Here is a 27398-nt window from a genome sequence, read left to right as displayed (position 1 = left end):
AATGATACCAATCAGGGCCTGAAAAGGCTGGAAAATTATCCTCCTGGAGACGGGAACATTGAGGGAAAAATGCAGATTAAAAGCACAAAGAGCCACTTTGCCACCTCCCTGCCCTCCCCTCCCCCCTTCATGGAATCACCACATTATAAGTAATTCCATTTTTCCTCTTTAGAATTAATAGGACCCAAGAAGGATGCATGGGGCAGAGGACAACCCTGGGGTGGCCAGAGATGGAGGCAGGGTATCCAGAGTGGGGGCTTAGAGATGGAGAGATGAACAGGCAGGGAGAGGCAAGACAGGGGCAGAGGCCGGCACTCAGGGCCAGGGCTCAGGAGCTGGGCACATGCACAGACCCTGAGGAGGAGAACAGGATGATGGGTAGGTTATCAGAGTCCCTACCTTGTTGTGATTTTTATTAGATGGTGCTCCATGGCTCTCACACATTGTTTAGGCCAATCCTACGGGCTGGAGCCGGCAGACCTGGGAGGGCTGGTGCTTTGTGGGGTCTCCTGCTAGAGACACCAGAGGTAGGGCAGAGAAAGCAGAGATTCCAGAAACAGTATCAGTCTTCCAAGGAGCCCCAAGTTCTCTGTGTCCCATTAGGGCCAGGCTGTCTGGCCAAAGCAGGCAGGCAGGCAGGTAGAAGAGGGCTTTGCCTCCAGGCAGTGGGGAGGCCCCACATTTGAAAAGCCAGTTCACCTGGAAGAAGGCAGGGGGTGGGTAAATTCAGAGTCCCTGCACCCAGCCTGCCCTCCCATCAGTCCACATACCAGGGTCTTGAGGCTCAGGGCCTGTCTGAGGCTTAGGGCTGCTGGCCAGAGCGGGCAGGCTCCAGCCTTCCCTAGTTCCAGCAGGGAGACTTCGCTCATTCTTCTCTTGGCCTTTTCTTCCTACCTGGGCCAGGGACTCCCTGAGCCGTGGTGCCAGGGCCACCCAAGGCTGGGGAGGATGGGGAAGGGGGCGGCAAGCCCTCTTCTTGCAGGAGTCCCCGCTGAGCTCCCTTCACCAGGGGCTAGGTGAAGGGAGCGAGGCCAACCAGAAGCCCTAGTGGAGAGCCCATCCAGGGCAGGGATTCCAAGGAGGACAAAAAAGCCGGTTAGTGAAGGTGCGCTCTGCGCCAGGGACTGTGCTGGCAGACACAGGCACTACTGACACCGCCCCCAGCCCTTCGGAGGAGTCCTCGGCTCCTCATCTCCAGCTCCAGCCCCTTTCCAGCCGGCTGGTGGGCGGCTGGGAGTGGGGACACTGGATCGGAGGGGACCCTTCACGGGAGTACTCGCTGCCCTCACTCGTCTCGGAACGCGGCTGGACCCGGAGTCCCCGACCGCAGCCCGCGCACGACCCCCGGGAGCCTGTCTCCGCGGCCGCCGACCCACGTCCGCGCTGCCGCCCCACTGCCAGGTGGCCCGAGAGACGCAGGAGGAAGGAGGGACGCGCGGGGCGGGCGGAGGAGGGTGGAGCCGCCGGCGCGCCCCCTCCCTCGGGCCGGCAGGCGGGCGGCGCGGCGGGCTCGGCGCGGCGGCAGAGGAGGCGGCGGGCGCTGGGAGACACCGGACGCCCGCTCGGCTGCGCTCCGGCTCAGGCCCCCGCTCGGGCCCGACCCGCTCGGTCACCGCCGGCTCGGGCGCGCACCTGCCGGGTAAGTGGCGCCCGAGTCCCTGCCGCTGAGGCCACCATCGCGGCCACTTCCGTCGCCGCCGCCGCCACTGCGCGGAGCCTCCCGGCTTTGTCTGCGTCCTCTCGGCTGCGGCTCCGGCTGCGGCTGCGGCTGCGGCTCCCGGGCTCGGCTCTCGGGCTCCGCGGACTGCGCCGCACGGCGCCGGGGCTCGGGGGTCGCCAGCCAGCTCGCTCCCCGCCGGGGGTGAAACTTCGCCCAAGTTTGGGTTCTGGGGAGAACCTGTTGAAGCCAGGAGTGGCTCGGGGCGGGGACAGAGATGGTGGGAGTAGGGGGAGGGAACCCGTCTCGGGTTCTCCATCAGCGCCGTCCAGGGGGTGGGTTGTGTGTCCGCCACCCTGGGGCGTTGGCGCGCGCCCCTAGGGAAGGGGCGAGTGGGCCGTCGGGTCACCGAGCAGAAGGAGCCAGCGAGCGGGGTTGGCGTGGTCGATCCCGCGGACTTCCGCGAGGATAAAGTTTGGTTCTTTGGCCGCTTTGCGGAGCGTCTGTCTGGGTCCAGCGCGGAGAGCTGAAAGTGTCGCATAGACGCGCCCCTGACCGCACCTCCTCACTCCAGCCTCCGCTCCTTCCCCCACTCCACCCGGCCTTGGCTGGGGCAGATCGTGGAAAAGAAAGGCGAAGGGGAAGAGGGACGACCTTTCAATGAAGGCCCACTACGTGCCAGGCCCCTTGCCTGGCGCCTCTTGCTTCCAATAAGAGCCCTCCCAACCCTGCGGCCCTCAAGTGTGTGCAGGGAGGGGACAGGGGGGAAGACTCCACTGTGCACCCGGGGGTGGTGGCCCCGCCGAGCCCTCATAGTCCCTGGTTTCCGCAGTGAATGAGGCCCGCGGCTGGGGCCTCTGCACCCAGGCCTGTGTCCCTCCTCGTGGTGACCCTGAGCCCCATCCGGCTGCGGCGCCTCCTGAGCCTGCTTCTGCCCTTCCCGCAGCTGCGGCCCCAGGGCCATGCGGAGGCCCACGAGGAGGCCGGCGGCCACGCGCATCCCGTAGCCCAGGTGGCCCAGGTCTGCACCGCGGCGGCCTCGGCGCCATGGAGCCCCCGTATTCGCTGACGGCGCACTACGATGAGTTCCAAGAGGTCAAGTACGTGAGCCGCTGCGGCGCGGGGGGCGCGCGCGGGGCCTCCCTGCCCCCGGGCTTCCCGTTGGGCGCTGCGCGCAGCGCCGCCGGGGCCCGGTCCGGGCTGCCGCGCTGGAACCGGCGCGAGGTGTGCCTGCTGTCGGGGCTGGTGTTCGCCGCCGGCCTCTGCGCCATTCTGGCGGCTATGCTGGCCCTCAAGTACCTGGGCCCGGTCGCGGCCGGCGGCGGCGCCTGTCCCGAGGGCTGCCCTGAGCGCAAGGCCTTCGCGCGCGCCGCTCGCTTCCTGGCCGCCAACCTGGACGCCAGCATCGACCCATGCCAGGACTTCTACTCGTTCGCCTGCGGCGGCTGGCTGCGCCGCCACGCCATCCCCGACGACAAGCTCACCTATGGCACCATCGCGGCCATTGGCGAGCAGAACGAGGAGCGCCTACGGCGCCTGCTGGCGCGGCCCGGGGGTGGGCCTGGCGGCTCGGCCCAGCGCAAGGTGCGCGCCTTCTTCCGCTCGTGCCTCGACATGCGCGAGATCGAGCGACTGGGCCCGCGACCCATGCTGGAGGTCATCGAGGACTGCGGGGGCTGGGACCTGGGCGGCGCGGAGGAGCGTCCGGGGGTCGCGGCGCGATGGGACCTCAACCGGCTGCTGTACAAGGCGCAGGGCGTGTACAGCGCCGCCGCGCTCTTCTCGCTCACGGTCAGCCTGGACGACAGGAACTCCTCGCGCTACGTCATCCGCGTGAGTGCGCCCCCTGAGCGCCCTGCCAGCGGCCGCGGATCCGGGGCGCAGTGGCCTTGCCCAGGGGTCCCTGCGCGCGGGAGGCGGGTGCGTGAGAGGAGAGGAGGGAAGAGACGAGCAGGAGAGGGGAGGGGAGGGGAGCTCACAGAGGCAGAGCGCGGGAGGAGGGCGCAAGTAATTTCCCTGGGGTAATTGCGGTGTTTAGAGGAGCCGCGGGAGCCACAATTTCCCAGCCCTCTGGCAGGCAGTGAGGGCCAGGAGGGAGAGGCGCGCCGGCGGGCTGGGTTGACATCTCCGCGAGGTCTGGAGCTGGCCCCAAAGCTAGGGGTCCCAACTGTCAGTGGGGGACCTACGAATGCCCCGGACAGATAAGGAAAGTGCAGACGTACAGGGGTAAGATTGGGCGTCCGCAGGCTGGGACAGTCAGGGATGGGGCTTTGGCCATCTCGTCTGGGTGGAAAGAGGGGCTGGGGTCTGCGTGCTTCTGGGGCTGTACTCATGGATGTCTGGTTGCTCTCTGGGCATTGGAGTGGGAATTCCCTCTGTTTAGGGAACCTGAGGTGTGGGCCTCTGACCTCTGGCCCCTGTCTCCGTCCCCAGATTGACCAGGATGGGCTCACCCTGCCAGAGAGGACCCTGTACCTCGCTCAGGATGAGGACAGTGAGAAGGTGCTGGGGCATGGGATGGGGAGGCAGGGAAGGCCTGGGGCCCCAGGAGGGGTGGATCCAGGCTGGGCCTGTCCCTGTCCCTGGGTGAGCCCCCTCCCCTGGTGCAGATCCTGGCAGCATACAGGGTGTTCATGGAGCGAGTGCTCAGCCTCCTGGGTGCAGACGCTGTGGAACAGAAGGCCCAAGAGATCCTGCAGGTGGAGCAGCGGCTGGCCAACGTGAGCAAACCAGGACTGGAGGCTGCCCTGGACTTGAGGGAGGGCATCATGGAGCAGGGCTGGGTCAGCTGTGATCTCTCCCCACAGATCACTGTGTCAGAGTATGATGACCTACGGCGAGATGTCAGCTCCATGTACAACAAGGTGACGCTGGGGCAGCTGCAGAAGATCACCCCCCACGTGAGTGGGGCCCAGTCCTCGTGGGCAGGCAGGGTTGGGGGCAATGCTGCTGCTGGGACTACAGGGTCATCTCTCCCCAGAGATGGGCAAACCCTTCCTTGGCCATGGACTCTCATGTCCCCTCGCTGCCTCTCTCTGTCCCCTCCCTGTCTTCTGTGGCCCCTGCCAACCCTAGCCTCACTGTCCCTGTCCTTGGTCTCACAGTTGCGGTGGAAGTGGCTGCTAGACCAGATCTTCCAGGAGGACTTCTCAGAGGAAGAGGAGGTGGTGCTGCTGGCGACAGACTACATGCAGCAGGTGTCGCAGCTCATCCGCTCCACACCCCACCGGTATGGCTGCAGATCTGGCATTTTCTGCCCAGCGGTCACTAGGTCCTTCCCCTGCACCCTGGACCTCTCTGCTGGGTGGGCTTTACATTTTCTGCTCTGCATAGCTGGGATGACCCCCTGTCCCTTCTTTGTGGGGCTGTCTGGGTCCTGGGTCCAGCCACAGGTTGGCGGGCACAGGTAGGGGTGGTGCCCTTGGTGGCCCACATGCATGTCTGTCTGGACACCCACTGGCTTCACCTGGTCCCCAGGGTCCTGCACAACTACCTGGTGTGGCGTGTGGTGGTGGTCCTGAGTGAGCACCTGTCCCCGCCATTCCGTGAGGCACTGCACGAGCTGGCACGGGAGATGGAGGGCAGCGACAAGCCACAGGAGCTGGCCCGGGTCTGCTTGGGCCAGGCCAATCGCCACTTTGGCATGGCGCTTGGCGCCCTCTTTGTACATGAGCACTTCTCAGCTGCCAGCAAAGCCAAGGTGGGTTGCCCTTGTTTGAGTGGGGAGGATGGTGCTGAACTGAGAGTGGAGCCCTCCCGAGGCCATGGTCCTAATATGGGGAGTCCCACATGTCCCCTGCAGGCAGGGGGACCAGGCCCTGCTAAGTACTCAGCCGATTCTGAGGCCCCAGGCTGCTCCTCCACAGGCCTCCTCCTCCAGGAAGCTTATGTGGCCTATCAGCTGCAGGCAGACCTCCCTGCCAGGCCCAAGCCCACCTTCTCAGGCATGCTCGGGAGGCGTGGCCTTAGGGATGTCTGTGGTCATTGCTGGGGCAGTTTCCTCCTCTATCTTGTGAGCCCTCGGGGGTGCAGGGCCTGGATCCCCACCTCCAAAGTATCCTCTTGGTGTTCAGAAATGAGGTTTGGGCTTAGAAAGTGGTGCTTAAAGGCAGGGGTACCCCTTCTGCCAGGAGTGATAGACCAGGCTGCTGGGTTGACCCTTGCTCCCTGACCCCTGACCCTGCAGGTGCAGCAGCTAGTGGAAGACATCAAGTACATCCTGGGCCAGCGCCTGGAGGAGCTGGACTGGATGGACGCCGAGACCAGGGCTGCTGCTCGGGCCAAGGTGAGGGGGGACCCAGTGTCATTGGTTGGTCCCATATATATTGAGCACCTACTGTGTACCAGCGAAAGAGAACAAAAGGGACAAAGAGGCCTTCGTGGAGTTGAGCAGGCCTGCCTCCCCTACCGTGAAGCCCACTCCCAGGCTGGCTTAGTGCTCCCTTCCTTGGTGGGTAGGGCGGGGGGCGGGGGGCTGTCTCCTGAGGCCCGGTGCCACCTTTACCTGCCCTCGGCCCGCAGCTCCAGTACATGATGGTGATGGTCGGCTACCCGGACTTCCTGCTGAAACCCGATGCTGTGGACAAGGAGTATGAGGTGGGCCCTGACCCTGCCTGCCCAGCCTGTCCACAGCCCCTCTACTAACGGCACTCAGGAGGGCAGGTGGCCTGCACGGCCAGGTTGTTGCCCAGTCTGCAGGTAGCCCTGCCCTGGCCTGCTGCTGAGTGCCGCCCGTGCCTCCTGCAGTTTGAGGTCCATGAGAAGACCTACTTCAAGAACATCTTGAACAGCATCCGCTTCAGCATCCAGCTCTCAGTTAAGAAGATTCGGCAGGAGGTGGACAAGTCCACGTGGGTGCCTGGCCCAGAGCTGGGGGTCAGGGAAGGGTTGTGGGGAAAGGGCAGGAGCTGGTAGGGCAAATCATCTCACAGCCATGCAGATATGGGGGGCACACACGCCAGCACAGGGCATGGGGTGGGGGCTGGCAGGGTGACCCCCAGACTGTCAGGAGATGGCTGACGAGGAAGCTGTGATGTGAGGGTAGTGGGGGAGGGAGTGTGTTCCCTCCATTCACCCCAGCATCCCTCCACAGGTGGCTGCTCCCCCCACAGGCGCTCAATGCCTACTATCTACCCAACAAGAACCAGATGGGTAAGGGGATGTGTCCCTATGCCGGGCGGGGCAGGGTCCGAAAGTGGGTGGGTTTCCCACTGAGCACCCCCTTCTTGTAGTGTTCCCCGCGGGCATCCTGCAGCCCACCCTGTACGACCCTGACTTCCCACAGTGAGTACATAGCTTGCCCTGTTTGTGGCTGAGGGCAGGGCTGGCATTGCAGACCTTGTCTACCAGGTGTGTGTCGGCATACTGTGGCTCCAATCGCCGCAGACCCAGCTGGGTTCAGGAGTCAGGACAGCTGTGGACCCTGGCTCCCCACTGCATCCTTGGTTATTTAGAAAAATGTGTAGGTTTGTTGTTTGTAACTTCCTGGGGTCTTCTTTACTTGTATGAGGCTCATTTTGATGTTTCAAAGGTGGCGCAACGCTAATGATGAGGTAGGAGGAGAAACCCCTACGTAGGTGCCTCCGTTTCCCTCCTGTCTCCTCCAGCCCTGTTTCACCGCCCAGCTAGCTCTGTTAGATGTGATTTCCTAAAAGCAGCTGGATAGGTTCCACTGGCATTCACATAGCGCATGAGGAAGCTGAGGCACAAGTGCCCCTGGACCGCATGGATGCCTCTGTGGCCTCCCTGGGCCACCTCCTGGCCTGGCCAGTGGACATCTGGGGCCTGGGCAGCAGCATGGGGCTCTCAGAGGGTGGAGGGCTAGGGCCTGATGCTGCTGCTGTGGGCCCAGGTCTCTCAACTACGGGGGCATCGGCACCATCATTGGACATGAGCTGACCCACGGCTACGACGACTGGGGTGAGGCCTGTTGGGGCCCCAGGGGATGGCCCGGAGGGGGCAGGACAGGCAGTGGAGAGGCAGGGTAGGGGATGGGCTAACTGGGGCTGGTGGGTGGGGAGGGGAGGGGGCTCAGGTGAGGGTGGGTCTCAGCCTGCTGCACTGCCCACAGGGGGCCAGTATGACCGCTCAGGGAACCTGCTGCACTGGTGGACGAAGGCCTCCTACAGCCGCTTCCTGCGAAAGGCTGAGTGCATCGTCCGTCTCTATGACAACTTCACTGTCTACAACCAGCGGGTGAGACCCCCACCTGCCCCTTGTGCCCCTCAGGCCTGGTGGGGCACGGGCCGGGAGCATCACGCACACCCTTGTGCACGTGCACATGTCCAAACAAAACGTGTGCCCAGGTCCCTGCACACACACTTGGTTCCCACGCACACTCACGTGGACACATAATGAGTGTCCGCAGACTTACAGAGGACAAGGGGGTTGGGGGGAAAGAGTAGGGTTGGAGCCCCCCCTCAAACTCTCTGGGCAAGGGAAGGAAAGGGGTGGTAGGAATTAGGGGCTGGGGCCCAGGGTATCAATGCCTGAGGGAGGCCAGCTGGGCCCCAAGCAGCCCCCTGGCCTTTTCCCTTCCCGGCAGGTGAACGGGAAACACACGCTTGGGGAGAACATCGCAGATATGGGCGGCCTCAAGCTGGCCTACCACGTGAGTGGCCTGCCTGTGCTCCACCCCTGCTGCGGGAGGGACGGGGGCTGATGAGGACTCCAGATGAGGGACAGAGCTGCCTCTCCCCGCCCACCCTGCTGAGCTCTGGCCTGGGGTGGGGCAGGGCATGTGCTGGGGTCACGGTCCACTGGAAGAGGAAGGATTTACGGGCCCCCCTTCACAGGGAGAGCAGGGAGGGCTACCTAGATGGAGGACAGAGAAGAAGCGGTGCCCAGGGTGGGCGGGCATAGCAGGTCCATGCTCTCTGTGTCCCCAGGCCTATCAGAAGTGGGTGCGGGAGCACGGCCCAGAGCACCCACTGCCCCGGCTCAAGTACACACATGACCAGCTCTTCTTCATTGCCTTTGCCCAGGTGGGCCGGGTGGGGGATTGGACTGGGAGCCTTGGGGTGGGGACACGGCATCCAGGGTCAGTCCCAGTCCTGCCTTGCCCAGGCCTCGCATGGACAGCCTGTCTGTCATCACCTGTCCCCTCAGAGGTGATGGTCCTGTGGTGCTGAGGGGGCCTACCGCCTTGTGTGCTGGGTGGGGGGCAAGGGGGCGGATGCCTGGCTTCATCTCCCCCTCCTCCCCTCCACCCCGCTCCTGGACCCAGAACTGGTGCATCAAGCGGCGGTCGCAGTCCATCTACCTGCAGGTGCTGACCGACAAGCATGCCCCTGAGCACTATAGGTATGCCCACCTGCCCGCCTGGCCTTGTCCACTCCTTGTGTTTGGGGTGGGATCAGGGGGCATGGGAAGGAATAAAAGTCACCCCTGGTTGCTGGGGTTGGAGTGGCTACAGGGCCCCACACTGTGTGGGTCTCTCCCCACCCCAGGGTGCTGGGCAGTGTGTCCCAGTTTGAGGAGTTTGGCCGGGCTTTCCACTGTCCCAAGGACTCACCCATGAACCCTGCCCACAAGTGTTCCGTGTGGTGAGCCTGGCTGCCCGCCTGCACGCCCCCACTGCCCCCGCACGAATCACCTCCTGCTGGCTACCGGGGCAGGCATGCACCCGGTGCCAGCCCCGCTCTGGGCACCACCTGCCTTCCAGCCCCTCCAGGACCCGGTCCCCCTGCTGCCCCTCACTTCAGGAGGGGCCTGGAGCAGGGGTGAGGCTGGACTTTGGGGGGCTGTGAGGGAAATATACTGGGGTCCCCAGATTCTGCTCTAAGGGGGCCAGACCCTCTGCCAGGCTGGATTGTATGGGCCCCACCTTCGCTGTGTTCTTGCTGCAAAGTCTGGTCAATAAATCACTGCACTCTTGCCTTGGCCTCTTCACGGGTCCCCAGGGCAGGCGGAGCTGGAGAGAGCCCTCTGCAGGGAGGCTAGGGCACTTAGCACAACCGGGACCCTGGAGAGGACCTTCTTGTCTCCTGGTCGCCCTGGCTTGGCCGCCTGTGTCCAGCCTTCCTGGACTCTTCTATCTTTTCCACCAACCGACAGTATTTCCCTGGCCCAGACGCCCTCCCCCAAAGCCTTGCCCAGGGCTTCTTGCCCAGTTCTGGGGCACCCCTAGTTCAGCCTCATGGCCTGGTGATCCGCATTCCAGGGTGATGCTGGGGCTTATGCCCCCTGCAAGTCTGAAGTAGGAGAAGCTTCTGCCTTGTCTTAGCCTGGCCCTTGGCCTCAGCCTCCCTGGAGAAGGGGATAGCGATCCACACTTACATGGAGGTGAGGCTGACCCACAGGACATCAGCCTCTCCTCCAGTGTGGAGACAGGCTTCTGGGGTGCAGAAAGGAGAGGACTGGTAGGAATGGTAGGCTCCTGGCATGAGGAGGGTGGACAGAGGCAGGGAGTGCTACCCAGGCTGGAGGCTGCCGGCTGGCCCTGCCTGATCATGGAGGGGCGGCAGGGGGAGGGGGGATTATCCTATTGGGCAGCCCCACTCAGGGATCCCGAGTCTGAATTGAGGGGGACCAGCAGGCACCTGCCCTTCCTCCCAGGTCTGTTATTCTTCCTTTGGGGGTGGCCTAGAGGGGTTAACCCCTCCCTGGGCACCACCCGGTGTGGCCATCCCCATCTCATGAATGGAAGTGGCAAATCTCTTGCCAGCCCAGCTCTTGTCATTCTGCTCAGACAATGCCTGCCTGCACCCTGTCCCCAGCCTTGAGAGACCTTTAAAAAGTCCTTCTTATTGGAGCCTTGGGCAGGACAGCCACGCGTGGCCCTGCGGAGGAGGCTGGAACTGAGAAGGATACCCACGGGAGTGGCCAGTCCGGGATGGGGCGGGGCCCTTCCTCGCAGTCTGCAGGCAGCTGACACTGGGTTCCGAGGTGTCAGGGAAGACTGCAGAGGCTCAGTCCTGGGCACCGAGCCCGGCTCAGAGCTGCCTGTCAAGGGCTCCTTCACAGCGTGCTCCTTGGAGGACCCCAGGCCCCATGCAGGTGCCGTTTCCAGACCTTTCATCCTGAGCTGGGCACACAAGTGTCCCTTGGGCAGCTGGAGCAGTACAACAGTCCTCTTCCTGCCACCCTCCTGGGTGGGGCCTGGTGTCTGGGACCCTCTATACCCCAAGGCCCACCCCGCCCCTCTGATCTGGGATCCTGGTTGGAACTGGGATCTGCAGGCCCAGCCCTCTTGCCCTCACCCCGGGCTCCTGAAGTTTCCCAGCTTTACCCACCACCAATCCCTCCTGTGTCCACACCGGCTTAGGGGAGGCCTCAGCATCAGGGGAGCCTGTGGGGTGAGCAGCCAGCAAAGCCAACAGACAGGGGTCCCTTCTGCCCAGCTCAGGAAATGCAGTGAGGCTGGGACACTCCTGGGGCCAGGCCCCTTCCCTCTGTGCCCTGCTGAGGATGCAGTGAGGACGGGTGCAGGGAGGTTCCTGGCTTCCAGGCTGGTCCAGAGCAAGTGGCCTGATGCCCAGCAGCACTGTGTGTCACCCGCTAGTTCCCAAACTGCTTTTTCAGACAGGCCCTAGGAGCATCCCCACCCTAACCCAGTGAGATGGACAGAGTGGCAGGAGCCGCTTGAACAGATGGGCCACATGCCCCCAAGGCCACACGCCCCCAAGGCCACACTGCTCATGTCAGGGTCTTGTGGAGCTCAGGTGTCAGCAGGTGTCAGCATGGGTGCATCACGTGTTCCGCTGGGAGACCAGGCACGTGGCATAGTCCCAGCCATCTCTTTGTCTACCAGGCCCCGTCCTAGGATCCACATTGGGCTGTCGATGACTGTGATTCTACTGGGGTTGAGGAATGTGAATGAGCTCAGCATAGCTACCCACCTGGCCTCCGTTGCCCTTGTGTTCAGTGAGGGGACATCAGCCTGGCTGTGAAGGCCCTTCCTGGGTGATTCTAGAAGTGGCTGAGGGGTGGGTTGTTGCTGGGCTGGTTCCATCCATCCCTGAGGGCAGGTTCTCCCACAAAGAGGGCACAGCTCACTGGGATGACAGAAAGCAATCTTCGGCCAAGCAGGGAAATAAAGGAGCTGGGATGGTTTACAGCTGTGCTTAAACTTCCGGGCATCCAGCCGAGTGAGGTGGCTCAGGCCTGTAATCCCAGGAGTTTGGGAGGCTGAGGCAGGTGGATCGCTTGAGTCCAGGAGTTAGATACCAGCCTAGGCAATATGGGCAAAACTGCATCTCTGAAAAAAATACAAAAATTAGCTGGGCGTGGTGGCATGCCCCTGAAGACCCACCTACTTGGGAGGCTGAGGTGGGAGGATCACTTGAGCCTGGGAGGCAGAGGTTGCAGAGAGCCATGGTTGCGCTACTGCACTCCAGCTTCGGTGCGAGTGAGACCCTGCCTCAAAAAACAAACAAACGAACCAAAAAAACCTGAGAAAAAAAAAATCTTCCAGGTATCCACCTGTGTACCAAAGTTCAGCAGGCGATGCTGTCCCCATCAGTATCCTCAGGGGCTAGCCTCTGCACCAGGTCCTGGTTCTGCCATCCACAGCTTTGTGAGCAGGACTTGAGCCCGGGGTTACTGCCTAGTGACCTTGGCAAGGGAGGAGCCCTCTATGGTCTCCAGTGTTGCCATCAGCAGATGAGAGGTGACGGGTGCCCAAGCGCTGGCTTGCAGCTGCCGCGATGAAGGATCGGCAGGCCTGCCCCCCTCTTTCCTCCCCAGGTCTGCAGAGCTCCCCCGCCTCGGCTGTGAGCTTGCCTCAGAGTTCTCAGGGCCTAGGATGTTGGGGGTGCCCCTCAGCCCTGGGGGCCCTGTGGGTGCCACCTCTGTACAGATTCAGGAAGGATTTGAAGCCAGCAGAGAGGTGGGTTTGTGCCCAAGCTTCCCATCCTAGGGCCAAAGAGGGGCCATTGGTGAATGTGGGGGCTGAGCCCAGCTCCAGCTTAGTGGCCCTGGGATTTCTGGGATACCCAGGAAGGGGCACATGGCATCCGGTGCCACTGAACAGCCCTGAGCCCCAGGTCATTCTAACTAGCTCCAGGGAGCCTGGATTTAAGTTCCCACCATCCCTATGGTTGTTTCTATGCTGCCCCTGATGTCCAGGGCCCTGGGGGGGCTCAGCTGGTAAGTGCCATAGATACAGTATTTTTAAATGGCTGAAAATTTTTAAATTTCCAAATAGGATGGAAGCCCAGAGTCCTTCATATGCGAATGCCTCTGGGGGCAGGTTCTGCGGGGGGCGGAGATTGGGTTTCTCCACATGGCCCCTTGGGTGGGCTGGTTCTTTCCCACCTCCATGCCCCCCATGGGGGCAGCACCCTAATTCATTTCTTCCCCGGGTCCCACCCACACAATCCTGGGTGGGCCACAGCCTTTGCTGAAGTTTCGGGGTGCCAGAGGGGGTGTGGCCCATCAGCTGCTGAGATCTGCTGTCTCTCTTTCTCTCCTCCCTCCCCCTGCTGAGCTCCTCCCCTCTCCCTGAAGCTGGTTGCAGGAACCCACTTTCCCAGGACTGATTATAAAGAGTAGTTTCCCTTTCCCCCTGCCTGCTCTGGGCTTGTCCAGAGGCTGAGCACTGTCTCTGTCCCCATGGGTGGGCTCTCAAGGACATTCAGCAGCAGGACAGGGCAGGACAGGGCTCAAGAGTCCAGCTTTCCTTCTCCCATCCCCACAGCCTCTGTACCAGTGAGACTGCAGAGGGTTATTTTTATAGATATAAATTTCACTGTCTACCATCCATTAAGAAGCAGAAGGGACTGTAATCTGTTTTTGTTTCAATTAGCATGTTCCCCTTCCTGCTCCCCTTGCAAGGGGCCACAGGACACTTCCATCAGCTCCCTACAGCCTGCAGGGTAGGCTTCTTCTTTTTTTTTTTGAGATGGAGTTCCACTCTTGTTGCCCAAGCTGGAGTGCAATGGTGTGATCTTGGCTTACTGCAACCTCTGCCTCCCGGATTCAAGGGATTCCCCTGTCTCAGCCCCCTGAGTAGTTGGGATTACAGGTGCACACCAGCACCCTGGCTAATTTTTTTGTATTTTTAGTAGAAACGGGGTTTCACCATGTTAGCCAGGCTGGTCTCGAACTCCTGACCTCAGGTGATCCTCCCGCCTCGGCCTCCCAAAGTGCTGGGATTATGGCATGAGCCACCGTGCCTGGCCGAAGGGGGCTTCTTGAGAAGCTGAGACCCTTTAGGCTTTGGAGTCAGCAGCTGGCCCTCCCGGGTCTAAGTCACTGCACAGCAATTGATCCATAAGAGGCTGTCGTTGGGAGGATTTTATGGAGAAGAACCTAGGCCACCGATCCTGCCATCTATAGTTCCTTCCTATTGCTTATAGAAGGTTTCAGGACAATGGAAAACTCAGCCCAAGCACCCCAAGGAAGCCCTTGCTCTATAAGCTCACTTGTCACTGCATTTTGGAGTCCACGATAGATGGCACATAACTGACTGAGCCCTTGGCAAGCTGTGCACTTCATCCCTGTCTGAGAAGAGCAGCTCTTCTCTGCAGCCTCCATCAGGCGGACACTCAGCTTTGCCTGGAAAACCATGAGGGGCAGGAACTGCCACTTCTCAAGACCCCTTCCCCTTGGGGACAACCTTAGCTGTGTCCTGACCTGGCCTTTCCCGCAGAGTCCTTAGAATGAGCAGGAATCCACATCCTAGTGTCCTGGTGTGACCCCTGCCCTGTGACTCCTCTTCATATGGTCCAAGGTGAGCCACAGGTTCCTTCTCTTGTCCAAGCCAAATACCCCTTTTTGTCCCTACTGCTGTTCATGTGACATGGATTGTGGCTCATGTTGGGGCTTCTCTCTGGGGCCTTCTTTCCATCTGCTTGGGTTGGGGGTTCTCAGCCCTCACTTGTTTGCAGCCCATCTTAGAGGTGCTGTCCCACATGTTCCCCTGGCCATTCCTACTCCCCCACTATCAAGTGTGGCTTATTTTACTCTGTGTCACTGACTCAGGCCACCCTGCTCCCTGACAGCCGGTGCACTCTGCTGTAGCAGAAATAAACCAACCCCAAGCAGCATGGTGGAATAGGAAGCTCCTGAATCTCCCCCGACCCAGAAATGCACCAGATAGGTCTATTCACAGGTCAGTTTCCTCAAGACAAAGTCAGAGACCAGTTGAGACTCCTACCCACTGAGCAACGGAGAAAGTCATTTTGAATGGTTAGGAGAGTGGAGGCATATTCGGGCATGGACCCGGGCACCTCACCACCCAGCTGGGAAGGAATCACCCCAGCTTCCTTCTCCCTGTGGAGAGGAGGGTTTGGGCCTTAAATATAGCACCCTAACTCTAAAGTTCCCCACAGTTTGGCTCTTATTTCACCAGCTCTGGGAGCAGAGATTAGACGCATATGAGTCTCTCTAGACCACAGGAATAAAGCAGCAGTTTCATACGGGCATACAAGCACTTCCAGTGGCTTTATCCTCTGGGAACAGTACAGAGAAGGGGCTTAAAAAGAGCAGCCCCCTGTTTCTCCCTCAGATAGAGCACCCCAACTTTTACAGCTTCCACTTGAAAGACTGCATCCTAAACCTCCTAGCTCTGGGGGCAAAGGGGACTGGCATGAATGTGTCTCTCTAGACCACAGGAAGAAAGCAGCATTTTTATACAGGTGCAACAAACACTTCCAGGGTCTTCATCCCCCAGGAGCAGCACAGAGAAGGGGCTTAAAAAAACACAGCCCCCTCTTTGTCCCTGGAAAGGGTTTATACCAAAAATTGAGTTCCCCAACTTTTACAGCTACCTCCCAAAGGACTCCATCCTAAACCTCCTAGCTCTGTGAACAGAAGGGACCAGGTATATGTGAGTCTCCTTGATCACAGAACAAAGTGGTGGCTTTAGATGAGTGTGTAAACACTTCCATGGGGTACACCCCCTTGGAGCAGTGCAGAAAGAGGCAGGAATGTGCAGTTCCCGTTCGCTCTCCAGAAGAGGCTCTCGGCACACACTTCCAGTGGTTACTTGACGGTCTGCCTTCTAAATGAACTTGCATAAAGCAGCTAACTGGGCAATGGAACAGAACAGGAGCTCTTCGACAGCTGGAACCAGAGCTTGGTGCTTCATAAGCCTTCCCTCGGGCTCACCCTGGTGATAAATCCAGGCTTACCCATTCTTCATGAAAGGAGTTTGGCCAAGTGCCAAGCGCCAAGTGCCAGAACTTCTATAGCTCCCAGCTAAGGGACTGCGTTTTTAATTACCAGCTCTGGGACTCAATGGGACTTTGCATTCTTGAGTGGCCCTAGACCACAAAAAACAAAGAGGTGGGCCCAATGTCAGCAGCTATCTCCCCAGGATCAAAGAATGCAGCCTGTACAGGCATTTGCCACAGATTTTATCCCCAGATTAATGCAGAGAAAGTGGGAGACAAATGCCTGCACTCAGCTTCACTGTAAAGATAGAAGGAACTGGAACACATATCCAACACCCAACCTTTCCAGCTACATCTAGAGAGTCTGGCTGCCATCTTACTGGTATTAGGTACTAACACGATGTAGTACATCCCAAGCTCTAGGGGGCACCGCAAACAGAGGTAGCCATCTGGACAAACACAAAGATTTGAGGGACATCTTAAAATCCCAGGTTAAATGGATTGGCGAGATTCTTCTACATGAGGCCAGTCTCACAAGACTGAGGGAAGTAGTTGTCCTATCTAATCCAAAGAGACCAACACAGAGAGTCAAGGAAAATGAAGAAACAGGGGATGATATTCCAAATAAAGGAACAATACGAATCTCCAGTGAAGAACAAATCCAAGTGAAGTGGAGGTATGTGATTTAACTGAATTCAAAATAATGGTCATAGACATGCTCACCAAGGTCAGGAGAGCAATACAAAAGCAAACTGAGAATTTCAACAAACAGACAGAAATTACTTTAAAGTACTAAACAGAAATCACAGCGCTGAAGAATACTATAACTGAACTGAAAAAGAGGATAAACAGCAGCCTAAATCACACAGAAGAAAGAATTTATAAATTCAAAGACAGGCCACTAGAAATTATCTAATATGAGAAGCAAAAAGAATGAAAAGGATTGAAGATAGCTTAACAAGTTATGCATTATTGGCATGCCAGAAGGAGAAGAAAGAGAGAGAAAGGGATAGAATACATATTCAAAGAAATAATGGCAGAAAACATTGCAAGCCTAGGGAATGAAATAGAAAGCCAGATCCAGGAAGCCCAGAGGATGCCAGATAAGATGAATCCAAAGAGATCCACACCAAGACACATTGTAATCGAATTGTCAGTAGTTAAAAAGAATATTGAAAGCAACAAGGGAAAAGTGAATCATCACGTATAAGGGAACCCCCATATGACTATCAGCATACTTCTCAACAGTAACCTTGCAGGCCATAAGGGAGTGGGATGATACATTCAAAATCCTGAAAGGAAAAAAAAAGCCAGCTAATAATACTATACCCAGCAATTCTGTCTCTAAAAAATGAAGGTGTGAGAAAGACTTTCTCAGACAAAAACTGAGAGGGGTTTTGTTTTAGACCTGCTTTACAAGAAATGCTAAAAGGAGTTTTTCAAGCTGAAGGAAGAGGATGTTAATTAGTAGTAATATGAAAACATATGAAAGTATAAAACTCCTTGGTAAAAGTAAGTACATTGTCAAATCCAAAACACTCTAATACCATAATGGCAGCAGGTAAATCATTTATATCTCCAGTACAAAGGTTAAAAGGTAAAACTATTAAAAACAACTAGAGCCACAGTGATTTGTTAAAAGATACAAATTGTAAAAAGATGTAAAGTGTGACACCAAAAACATAAAATGGGAGGAGGAGAAGTAAAAGTGTAGAGTTTATATGTGCAATCAAAGTTAAGTTGTTGTCAACTTAAAATAACCAGTTAAGTATAAGATGGCTTATGTAAGCCTTAGGGTAACCACAAAGCAAAAGCCTATAATAGATACACAACAGAGAAAAAGAACAGATCCCAATCATAGCAGTATAGAAAGCCATCAAATCACAAAGGAAAAAAAACAAGACAAAGAAAGGGACAAAAGATCTACAAAATACCCAGAAAATAATGAACAAAATGGTACTAGTAAGTCCTTATCTATCAGTAATTAGTTTGAGTGTAAATGGGTTAAATTCTCCAATCAAATGCACAGAGTAGCTGAATGGATAAAATAACAAGACCCAACATATGTTGCCTACACAAGACTCACTTTGCCTTAAAGGACACTCATAGACTGAAAGTGAAAGGATAGAAAAAGATATTCAATGCAAATGGGTTAAAAAAGAGAAGAGAGGTAGCTATACTTATTTCAGACAAAATATACTTTTGTGTGTGTGTGTGTGTGTGTGTGTGTGTGTGTGTGTGTGTGTGTGATGGAGTCTTCCTCTGTTGCCCAAGCTGGGGTGCAGTGATGCGATCTCAGCTCACTGCAACCTCCACCTCCCAGGTTCAAGGGATTCTCCTGCCTCAGCCTCCCGAGTAGCTGGGATTACAGGTATGCACCACCATGCCTGGCTAAATTTTGTATTTTTAGTAGAAACAGGGTTTCACCACGTTGGCCAGTCTGGTCTCGAACTCCTGACCTTAGGTGATCTGCCTACCTTGGCCTCCCAAAGTGCTGGGATTACAGGTGTGAGCCACTGTGCCTGGCCCAGACAAAATATACTTTAGATGAAAAACTGTAAAAAGAGACAAAGTCATCATATAGTGACATTCTATAGTAGTGAATTCATCAAGAGGATATAACAAGCACAGATATATATGCACCCAACTTTGGAGCACCTAAATATATGAAGCATGCCTGCAATCTCAGCACTTTGAGAGGCCAAGGAGGGAGGATTGCTTGAGGCCAGGAATTTGAGACCAGCCTGGGTACCATAGCAAAACCGCATCCCTACAATCAGTCAATCAAGCAACCAAACAAGCAGACCTTAAGGAATCTGAAGAAAGACGTAGACTACAACATAATAATAGTAGTGAATTGCAATTCCTCATTTTCAGCATTGAACAGATCCAAACAGAAAGTCAATAAGGAAACATCTGATTTGAACTACACTTTAGACCAAATGGGTCTAACAGATATATATAGACCATTCCACCTAAAAGCAACATAATACATATTCTTCTCAAGTGAACATAAAACATTCTTCAAGGTATGTCGTATATTAGGCTACAAAATAAGTCTTAACAAATTTAAGAAGATTGAAATTGGCCAGGTACAGTGGCTCACTTCTATAATCACAACATTTTGGAAGACTGAAGCGTGAGGATCACTTGAGCCCATGAGTTTGAGACCAGCCTGGGCCACATAGAGACACTGGACATGGTAGTGCATGCCTGTAGTCCCAGCTCCTAGGGAGGCTGAGTCAGGAGGATTGCTTGAGCCTGGGAGTTCGAGGTTGCAGTGAGTGGTGATCAGCACCACCGCACTCCAACCTGGGCGACAGAGCAAGACCCTGTCTCAAAAAAACAGAAAAAGATTGAAATAATATCAAGTATCTTTTCCAACCACAGTGGTATGAAACTAGAAATCAATAACAGAAGGAATTATGGGAAATTAACAAATATGTGGAAATTAAACAATATGCTTCTCTGAACAACTGGTGAATCAAAGAAGAAATTACAGGGTAAACTTAAAAATATCTTGAGACAAACAAAAAATGGAAGCACAATATACAAAAATGCATGGGATGCAGCAAAGGCAGCTTTGTTTTGTTTTGTTTTTTGAGATAGGGTCTCACTCTGTTGCCCAGGCTGGAATGCAGCAGCACAATCTCTGCTTACTGTAGCCTTGAACTCCTGGGCTCAAGCAATCCTCCCACCTCAGCCTTCCAAGTAGCTGGGACTACAGGCAGGTGCCACCATACCCAGATAATTTGTTTTTATTTTTGTAGAGATGGAATCTCACTATGTTGACCAGGCTGGTTTCAAACTCCTGGCCTCAAGCAATCCTCTCACCTCAGCCTCCCAAAATGCTGGGATTACAGACATGAACCACCACACCCAGCCTAAAGCAGTTCTAAGAGGGAAGTTTATAGCAATAAATGCCTATATCAAAAAAGAAGAAAAATCTCAAATAAGCAGGCTAATATTATGCCTCAAGGAACTAGAAAAAGAAGAACAAATTAAGGTCAAAGTTAGCAGAAGGAAGGAAATAACAAAGATCAGAGCAGAAATCAATGAAATAGAGACTAGAAAAACAATAGAAAAAAATAAACAAAACTAAGAGTTGGTTTGTAAAAAGCTGAACAAAATTGACAAACCCTTAGCTAGACTAATAAAGAAAAAAAGAGAGAAGACTCAAATAAAATCAGAGATGAAAGAAGAGTTGTTACCATTGATAACAGAAATACAAAGGATCGTAAGAGACTACTATAAGCAATTACATGCCAACAAATTGCACAACCTAGAAGAAATGGATAAATTCCTAGAAATATAACCTAAATACTGGATCATGAAAAAATTGGAAATCTGAACAGACTAATAACTAATAAGAAGATTGAATCAGTAATTAAGAGTCTACCACCACCAACAAAAAAATCCCAGAACGAGATGGCTTCATGGTTAAATTCTACCAGATATTTAAAGAAGAGCTAACACCAATTCTTATCAAGCCCTTCCCAAAAATTGAAGGGGACAGCATACTTCCAAACTCATTCTACAAGGCCAGCTTACTCTGATACCAAACCAGACAAAGACACTACAAGAAGGAATAAGTACAGGCTATATCATTGATAAACATGGATGCAAAAATCCTCAAGAAAATACTAGATAACCCTATTCACCAGTACATTAAAAAGATCATTCACCATGGGCCGGATGCAGTGGCTCATGCCTGTGATCCCAGCATGAGGTTGAGGTGGGCGGATCACTTGAGCTCAGGAGTTTGAGACCAGCCTGGGCAATATGGCAAATTCCTGTCTCTACTAAAGATACAAAACTTAGCCAGGCATGGTGGTGCATGCCTGAAGCCCCAGCTACTAGGGTGGCTGAGGCATGAGAATTGCTTGAACCTGGGAGGCGGAGGTTGCAGTGAGCCAATATTGTGCCACTGTACTCCAGCCTGGGCGACAGAGTGAGACTCTGTCTCAAAAAAAAAAAAAAAAAGATTATCTCTGGGATGCAAGTTTGGTTCAACATATGCCAATCAATATGAGTCACCATATTAGCAGAATGAAGGACAAGAAATCATATATTCATCTCAATAGATACAGAAAAAGCATTTGACATAGTTCAATCCTTTCATGATAAAAAAAACTCTCAACACACTTTGGGAGGCCAAGGCGGGTGGATCACGAGGTCAGGAGATTGAGACCTTCCTGGCTAACACGATGAAACCCCATCTCTACCAAAAATACAAAAAAATTAGCTGGCATGGTGGTGGGTGCCTGTAGTCCCAGCTACTTGGGAGGCTGAGGAAGAGTGGCATGAACCCGGGAGGCAGAGCTTTCAGTGAGCCGAGATCGCACCACTGCACTCCAGCCTGGGCGACAGAGCAAGACTCCGTCTCAAACAAAACAAAACAAAACAAAACAAAACAAAACAAAACAAAAAACACTCTCAACAAAGTAGGTATGCAAGGAATGTTCCTCAACTCAGTGAAGATCATGTATGACAAGTCCACAGCCAACATCATACTCAACAGTGAAAAGTTGAAAGCTTCTCCTCCAAGATCAGGAACAAGGCAAGGATGCCTGCTCTGTTCCACATGGTACTGGAAATCTTAGCCAGAGCAATTAGGCAAGAAAAAGAAATAAAAGGTATCCTAATAGGAAAGGATGAAGTGAAATTGTCTGTGTTTGCTGACATGATCTTATATATAAAATATCCTAAACAGTTACCCCCAAAAACCGTTAGAACTGATAAACAAATTCAGTAAAGTTCCAGGATACAAAACCAACTTACAAAAAGCAGTAGTGTTTCTTTATACTAACAACTAATTGTCTGAAAAAGAAATTAAGAAAACAATCCCACTTAAGAGAGCATAAAAAAGGTCAGAGTGCAGTGATGCAATCATAGCTCACTGTAACCTTGAACTCCTGTGCTCTTGCAATCCTCATGCCTCAGCCTCCTGAGTAGCTGGGACTACAGGTGCATGCCACTATGCTGAGCTAATTAAAAAAAAATTTTTTTTTTTTTCAGGGACGGGGCTTGCTATGTTGCCTAGTCTGGTCTCAAACTCCTGGCCTCAAGTGATCCTCCCACCTCGGCCTCTCAGAGGGCTGGGATTACAGGCGCGTGCTACTTTACCTGGTCTTGGACAATGGGGGAAGGACGGTCTCTTAATAAATGGTTTTGGAAAAACTAGATCTCCACATACAGAATAATGAAAAGGGGACTTTATCTTACCCCTTATACAAAATCAACTCAAAATAAAGACTTAAATGCAAGACCTGAAACTATAAAACTACTAGAAGAAACGCAGGGGAAAGGCTCCATGCCATGGGTCTGGGCAGAGGTTTCTTGGATATGACCACAAAAGCATAGGCAACAAAAGCAAAAATAGACAAATTGTATTGCATCAAACTAAAAAGCTTCTGAACAGCAATGGAAACAGTTAATAGTGTGAAGAGACAATTCAAAGATTGGGAGAAGATATTTGCAAATCATACACTGGTAAAGGGCTAATATCCAAAATATACAAGGAACTCAAATGACTCAATAATAAAAAACAAATAACCGTATTTTAAAAAGGCAAAGGACTTGGACAGACATTTCTCAAAACAAGACATATAAATGGCCAACAGTTATATGGAAAAGTGCTCAATATCACTAATCATCAGAGAAATGCAAATTAAAACCACAATGAGATATCACCTCACACCTGTTAGATTGGCTGTTATATAAAAGATGAAAGATAGTAAGTGTTGACAAGGATGTGGAGAAAAGGGAACCATTATACACTGTTGGTAGCATTGCAAATTAGTACAGCCATTTTGGATAACAGTATGAAGGTTTCTCAAAAGACTAAAAATAGAATTACCTGGAGGGCTAGGTGTTGTGGCTCATGCCTGTAATCTCAGCCCTCTACTCTAGGAGACCAAGGGGGAAGGACTGCTTCAGGTCAGGAGTTCAAGACCAGCCTGGACAACATAGTGAGATCCTATCTCTACAAAAAAAAAGAGAATTACCTGTATCAAATAATCCAGCAACCCCACTACTGGGTACATACCCAAAGGATTGAAATCTGTATGCGGAAGAGATGTCTGCACTGCCATGGTCATGACACAATTATTTACAATAGTCGAGATATGGAAACAACCTAAGTGTTCCTAAATGGGTAAATGGATTTTTAGCAGGTGGTGTATTTACATAACGGAACACTAGTCAGCTTTATAAAAACAGGAAATTCTGTCATTTTCAACAACATGGATGAACCAAGAGGAAGTGAAATAAGCCAGGCATAGAGGGGAGGTGAACGGGGAAGGGGAGATGTTGGTCAACAGGTACAAAGTTACAGCTAGTAGGAGAAATAAGTTCTGCTGTTCTATTGCATAGCAAGGTGACTATAGTTCATAATAATGTATTGTATATTTAAAAATAGCCGAAAGATGAGATTTTACTTTTTTTTTTTTGAGACAGAGTTTTGCTTTTGTCACCCAGGCTGGAGTGCAATGGCATTATCTCGGCTCACTGCAACCTCCACCTCCTGGGTTCAAGCGATTCTCCTGCCTCAGCCTCCTGAGTAGCTGGGATTACAAGCATGTGCCATCATGCCCAGCTAATTTTTGTATCTTTATTAGAGATGGGGTTTCGCCATGTTGGTCAGGCTGGTCTCGAACTCCTGACCTCAGGTGATCTGTCCTCCTCGGCCTCCCAAAGTGCTGAGGTTACAGGCGTGAACCATCATGCCCAGCCAAAGATGGGATTTTAAATGTTCTCATTACAAAGAAATAATAAATATTTGAGGGGGCGGATATGCTAATTAGCCTGACTTGATCATTCCGCAATGTATACATGTATTGAAACATCACATTGTACCCCATAAATATATACAATTTTTATTTATCAATTAAAAATAAAATAAAACTGGCCGGGGCATGGTGGCTCATGCCTGCAGTCCCAGCACTTTGAGAGGCTAAGGCAGGTGCATTGCTTAAGCCCAAGAGTTCAAGACAAGCCTGTACAACATGGCAAAACCTTGTCTCTATAAACAGTACAAAAATTATCCAGGTGTGGTGGTGCGCACCTGTAATCCCAGCTACTTGGGAGGTCACTTGAGCCCAGAAAGCAGAGCTTCCAGTGAGCTGAGATCATGCTTGGGAGACAGAGCTAGGCCCTGTCTCAAAAATAAAATAAAAAAAAAAAAGAAAGAATAAACACACACACACAAATAAAATAAAAGCTATAAACACATCCACATATAAAGCAACCCCACTGGTCACAGTGAATGCCTCCTCCTCCCCAGCCTCCCCACCACCCTGGTGCAAGGTTCAAGGTGCCCAGAGGGCTACACAGTTCAGTCCCGAGCTGGGCCTGTGTCCAGCATGAGCTCATCAGGTTGCAAGGGAGTGAGATGGGTTCCTGGCTTCCCCAACCTCAGCTGCCACCCAGGATCCCGTAGCCTCTGGCAGCAGCTCACGGCTGGTTCATTGGACCAGCAGGCAGCTCAAATGCCCGAGTAGCTGTCACATGGTGCAGTCAAATCACATCTTTCCTTGTCTATATTTTGCATAAATAATAATTTTAAAAAGCTTCTATGATCCTGTGGAACCAAACCATTGCAGGGACTGCTGTCAGGAATCTGTGTGGAGAGATCTGAAGGCAGCTCCTTGGGGAGAATTTTCCTTTACTCTAAGGAGCCCAGACAGGGTGGGTGGAGGTGGGGAAACTGTGCTGGCTGATAACAAATTTGCAAATCTGGTGAACAAAGAAAGTGCCAGAACAGGGTACCAGGGCCTGGCCACCTCCCTGTTAAGGGTGGATGGTGGCCTCATCTTTTGACAGGGGACTTCTGTTTCCTCCTTGAAGGGCAGCTCAAGAGCCATGTGGCTGGTTCCCAGGCACCTTGCCAAGCGCATTAGCAAAGACTGGCAGCCCCAGTGGCAAGGTTCTATCAAGGGGAGCTTCCAGCTGCTTGTTGGTGTTGGGGTCTGGTGTGTGCACTGGCAGTCAATGGTCAGCTGGGGTCAGTAGACCCTGGGGCCGCCTTAGATGAAGGGGTGCAACTGCAAATCCCACACAGCTTCCGGAAGGCCTCTGGAGCCCCTCTGGGAGGCTGAGATTCAGGGAGGCTTCCTCTAGGGGCAGAGGCCAGTTATGCAGCCTCTAACCCAGTGGGGAGGCCTGTTCCTAGAACCAGTGGGGCCAGGGCATGATCAGATGCAACGTCAGCACCCAGGCCAGAATGGCACAGCTGGGATCCCCCTTGAGTCCTCCCGAGAGGCTGCAGGAGTGTGCTCCTCTCGCTGGATCTGGAGGCTTCCTGTGACAATCACTGGATCTGTGCAGGGGCAGGGGTTCAAGGGAACTCGATGGGCAGGGGGCTTCGAATCTGCTGGGGACTGAACCTGTGGTGCCTTCTGGGGTCTGTGTTCTGCAGGGAGTGAGATACCCCTGCTCACAGGGAGTTGCTCAGCCTGGGCATCCTGCCCAGTACTCAAGTACTTCAAAACTCACCTGGACCTTGGGGTTTGGTTAAAGGGATGTCAGGCACTCCTGAGTGCCTACTGTTTGCTCAGCTCGCCATATGCCTTGCCACAGCCCTGAGCAGTGGGTGCCCCAAGAGCTCATGTTTAATATCAAGTTCCATGCTGGCGCTTTCACCCTTCATGCAGGTACCACCCCACCCAGTTCTCTGGTGTCCCAGAAGAAAGGAATTTGGTGCCCGAGACCAGGGGTTGATGCAATACCCACTCTGGATTGCGCGCTTTCAGCGGATTGCGGAGGATTAGAGTTTAGTGCGTCTAAGTGGATTGACGGATTATATGATCTTTTTTTTTTTTTTTTTTTTTGAGACAGAGTTTCACTCTTGTTGGCCAGGCTGGAGTATAATGGCACCATCTCAAAACCTTCGCCTCCCGGGTTCGAATGATTCTCCTGCCTCAGCCTCCTGAGTAGCTGGGATTACAGGCATGCGCCACCAAGCCCAGCTAATTTTGAATTTTTAGTAGACACAGAATTTCTCCATGTTGGTCAGGCTGGTCTTGAACTCCCGACCTCAGGTGATGGCCGATCACCTCAGCCTCCCAAAGTGCTGGGATTACTGGCGTGAGCCACCGCGCTCGGCTTATATGATCTAGTATTAACCGAACTCATCCCCCAAAATGGCCAAGTGGCTCACACAAGATTCCTGTAAGGAATCTGCAATGAACACCAGAAATCCAGAGCAGGTGAACCACAGCAGAAGGGAGAGCTGAGAATTCCTTATTACTCCTGGCTGAGCTCAGGGTACAGACCTGACCAGAAGTTAGCCCCTAAAATAAAAAATCAGCAAACAAAACTCTTTGAATTTCCCCCACTCTGTGGTTACTGCTGAAGTTTGCCCCGGCTGCCTCGTGCCTGGAGCTATTAAGTCATCAGCAGTGTGAAATCCTCATGGTTGGCAAGGTGTCTAAAACTAAGCTTTCAGAACCGAAGAGAAACCTGAGCAGTTTTTTTCCCAGCGGTGTTTAAAGTTCTATGCTGTTCAACCCAGCACTTCTTAGTTATTTCCCTAAGCAATGATAAATATTTGGAAAGCTCTTTTAAAGTTTCTTGCATGATAGCATGAAGCAAAAAACACCTACCAATGGGCAGACACTTATTCTTTCTGCTGCAGGAAAAATGGCAGAAACAATGAACAATAAATGATCTGTCGACAAACCGAAAGGCATTTCTTTGTCAGCAAACACCATCGAAAGATGTAGAGAAAACACTGCCGAAGATTGGAAGAAACTCATGTTAGAGCAAATTACCCAGTGTGGGAGGTTTGCTTTGCAGTGGGCTGAAAGCACAGATGTTCCCAACATGGCTCAGCTGAAGGTATTTGCCAGGTTCTATTCCAATAATGAAATACACAAACCACTTCTTTCTTTCTTTCCTTTTTTTTTTTTTTGAGCCACTAAAGGGAAGATATAGCAGACAAGATCTATTGCCAACAGTAAATGCCTTCTTTAATAAAAACGATGTCATATGGGAAAAACGGTAAAAATGCAACCACAGATAGAATAGCTACCCAGAAAGGGTTTTTTAAAAAAGGATTCTGGATACGAATCAGGGTGCAGAGGTAGCTTCACCCTTACCCCTCACTCATTGGCTCATCCACGGTCTAATCAGCGCAGGGAAAAGGTAGAAGCCTGGAGGGCATAGAATGTTGCAGACCATCAGTGGGCTAATGTTATAAAGCCAAGACTGTGGCATTAGAGTAGAATCTTTCCCATACTTGGTAAGGAGATTGGGTGGACCATGAAAACTTTCCAGCCACACAGAATGACTTATCTTCATAGCAAAATACCGAAGAGGGTTGCCCCAAGTTCCCCTCCCTCTCTGCTTAACTTTCCCTCCCTCCTTATTTATTTATTTTTTTTGAGACGGAGTCTCACTCTGTTGCCCAGGCTGGAGTGCAGTGATGTGATCTCAGCTCACTGCAACCTCCGCCTCCTGGGTTCAAGTGATTCTCCTGCCTCAGCCTCTTAAGTAGCTGGGGCTACAGGCGCCCGCCACCAAGCCCGGCTAATTTTGTGTATTCTTAGTAGAGACGGGGTTTCACCGTGTTAGCCAGGATGGTCTCGATCTCCTGACCTCGTGATCCGCCCACCTCAGCCTCCCAAAGTGCTGGGATTATAGGTGTGAGCCACCGTGCCTGGCCCTCCCTCCTTATTTTTAAA

The 27398-nt window shown here is 53.3% G+C and overlaps 1 protein-coding gene across 1 annotated transcript; it reads left to right on the top strand.

Annotated features, from left to right (window-relative positions):
• Nucleotides 1-1523: 1523 nt before the first annotated feature.
• Nucleotides 1524-9532, top strand: ECEL1 (endothelin converting enzyme like 1). The gene is made up of 18 exons (XM_004033359.3): nucleotides 1524-1639; nucleotides 2604-3490; nucleotides 4091-4159; nucleotides 4267-4377; nucleotides 4465-4557; nucleotides 4762-4886; nucleotides 5135-5357; nucleotides 5844-5942; nucleotides 6179-6253; nucleotides 6404-6507; nucleotides 6750-6808; nucleotides 6889-6940; nucleotides 7509-7576; nucleotides 7728-7852; nucleotides 8202-8267; nucleotides 8545-8640; nucleotides 8883-8959; nucleotides 9106-9532. The coding sequence occupies exons 2-18, from the start codon at nucleotides 2705-2707 to the stop codon at nucleotides 9203-9205; spliced, it is 2328 nt and encodes a 775-aa protein (XP_004033407.1). The 5' UTR covers nucleotides 1524-1639; nucleotides 2604-2704; the 3' UTR covers nucleotides 9206-9532.
• Nucleotides 9533-27398: the final 17866 nt, after the last annotated feature.

The sequence above is a fragment of the Gorilla gorilla genome, chromosome 11 (genome assembly GCF_029281585.2).
Source record: "Gorilla gorilla gorilla isolate KB3781 chromosome 11, NHGRI_mGorGor1-v2.1_pri, whole genome shotgun sequence".
Classification (NCBI taxonomy): Eukaryota; Metazoa; Chordata; class Mammalia; order Primates; family Hominidae; genus Gorilla; species Gorilla gorilla.
The sequence above is the reverse complement of the archived record's forward strand: the minus strand, read 5'-3'. Positions and strand labels throughout refer to the sequence as shown.

Coding starts and splice junctions, on each gene's coding strand:
- ECEL1 (XM_004033359.3), top strand. CDS start 2,705: ATGGAGCCCCCGTATTCGCTGACGGCGCACTACGATGAGTTCCAAGAG. Junction 6,809..6,888: donor ACCCAACAAGAACCAGATGG/GTAAGGGGATGT, acceptor CCCTTCTTGTAG/TGTTCCCCGCGGGCATCCTG. Junction 7,853..8,201: donor TCACTGTCTACAACCAGCGG/GTGAGACCCCCA, acceptor CCTTCCCGGCAG/GTGAACGGGAAACACACGCT.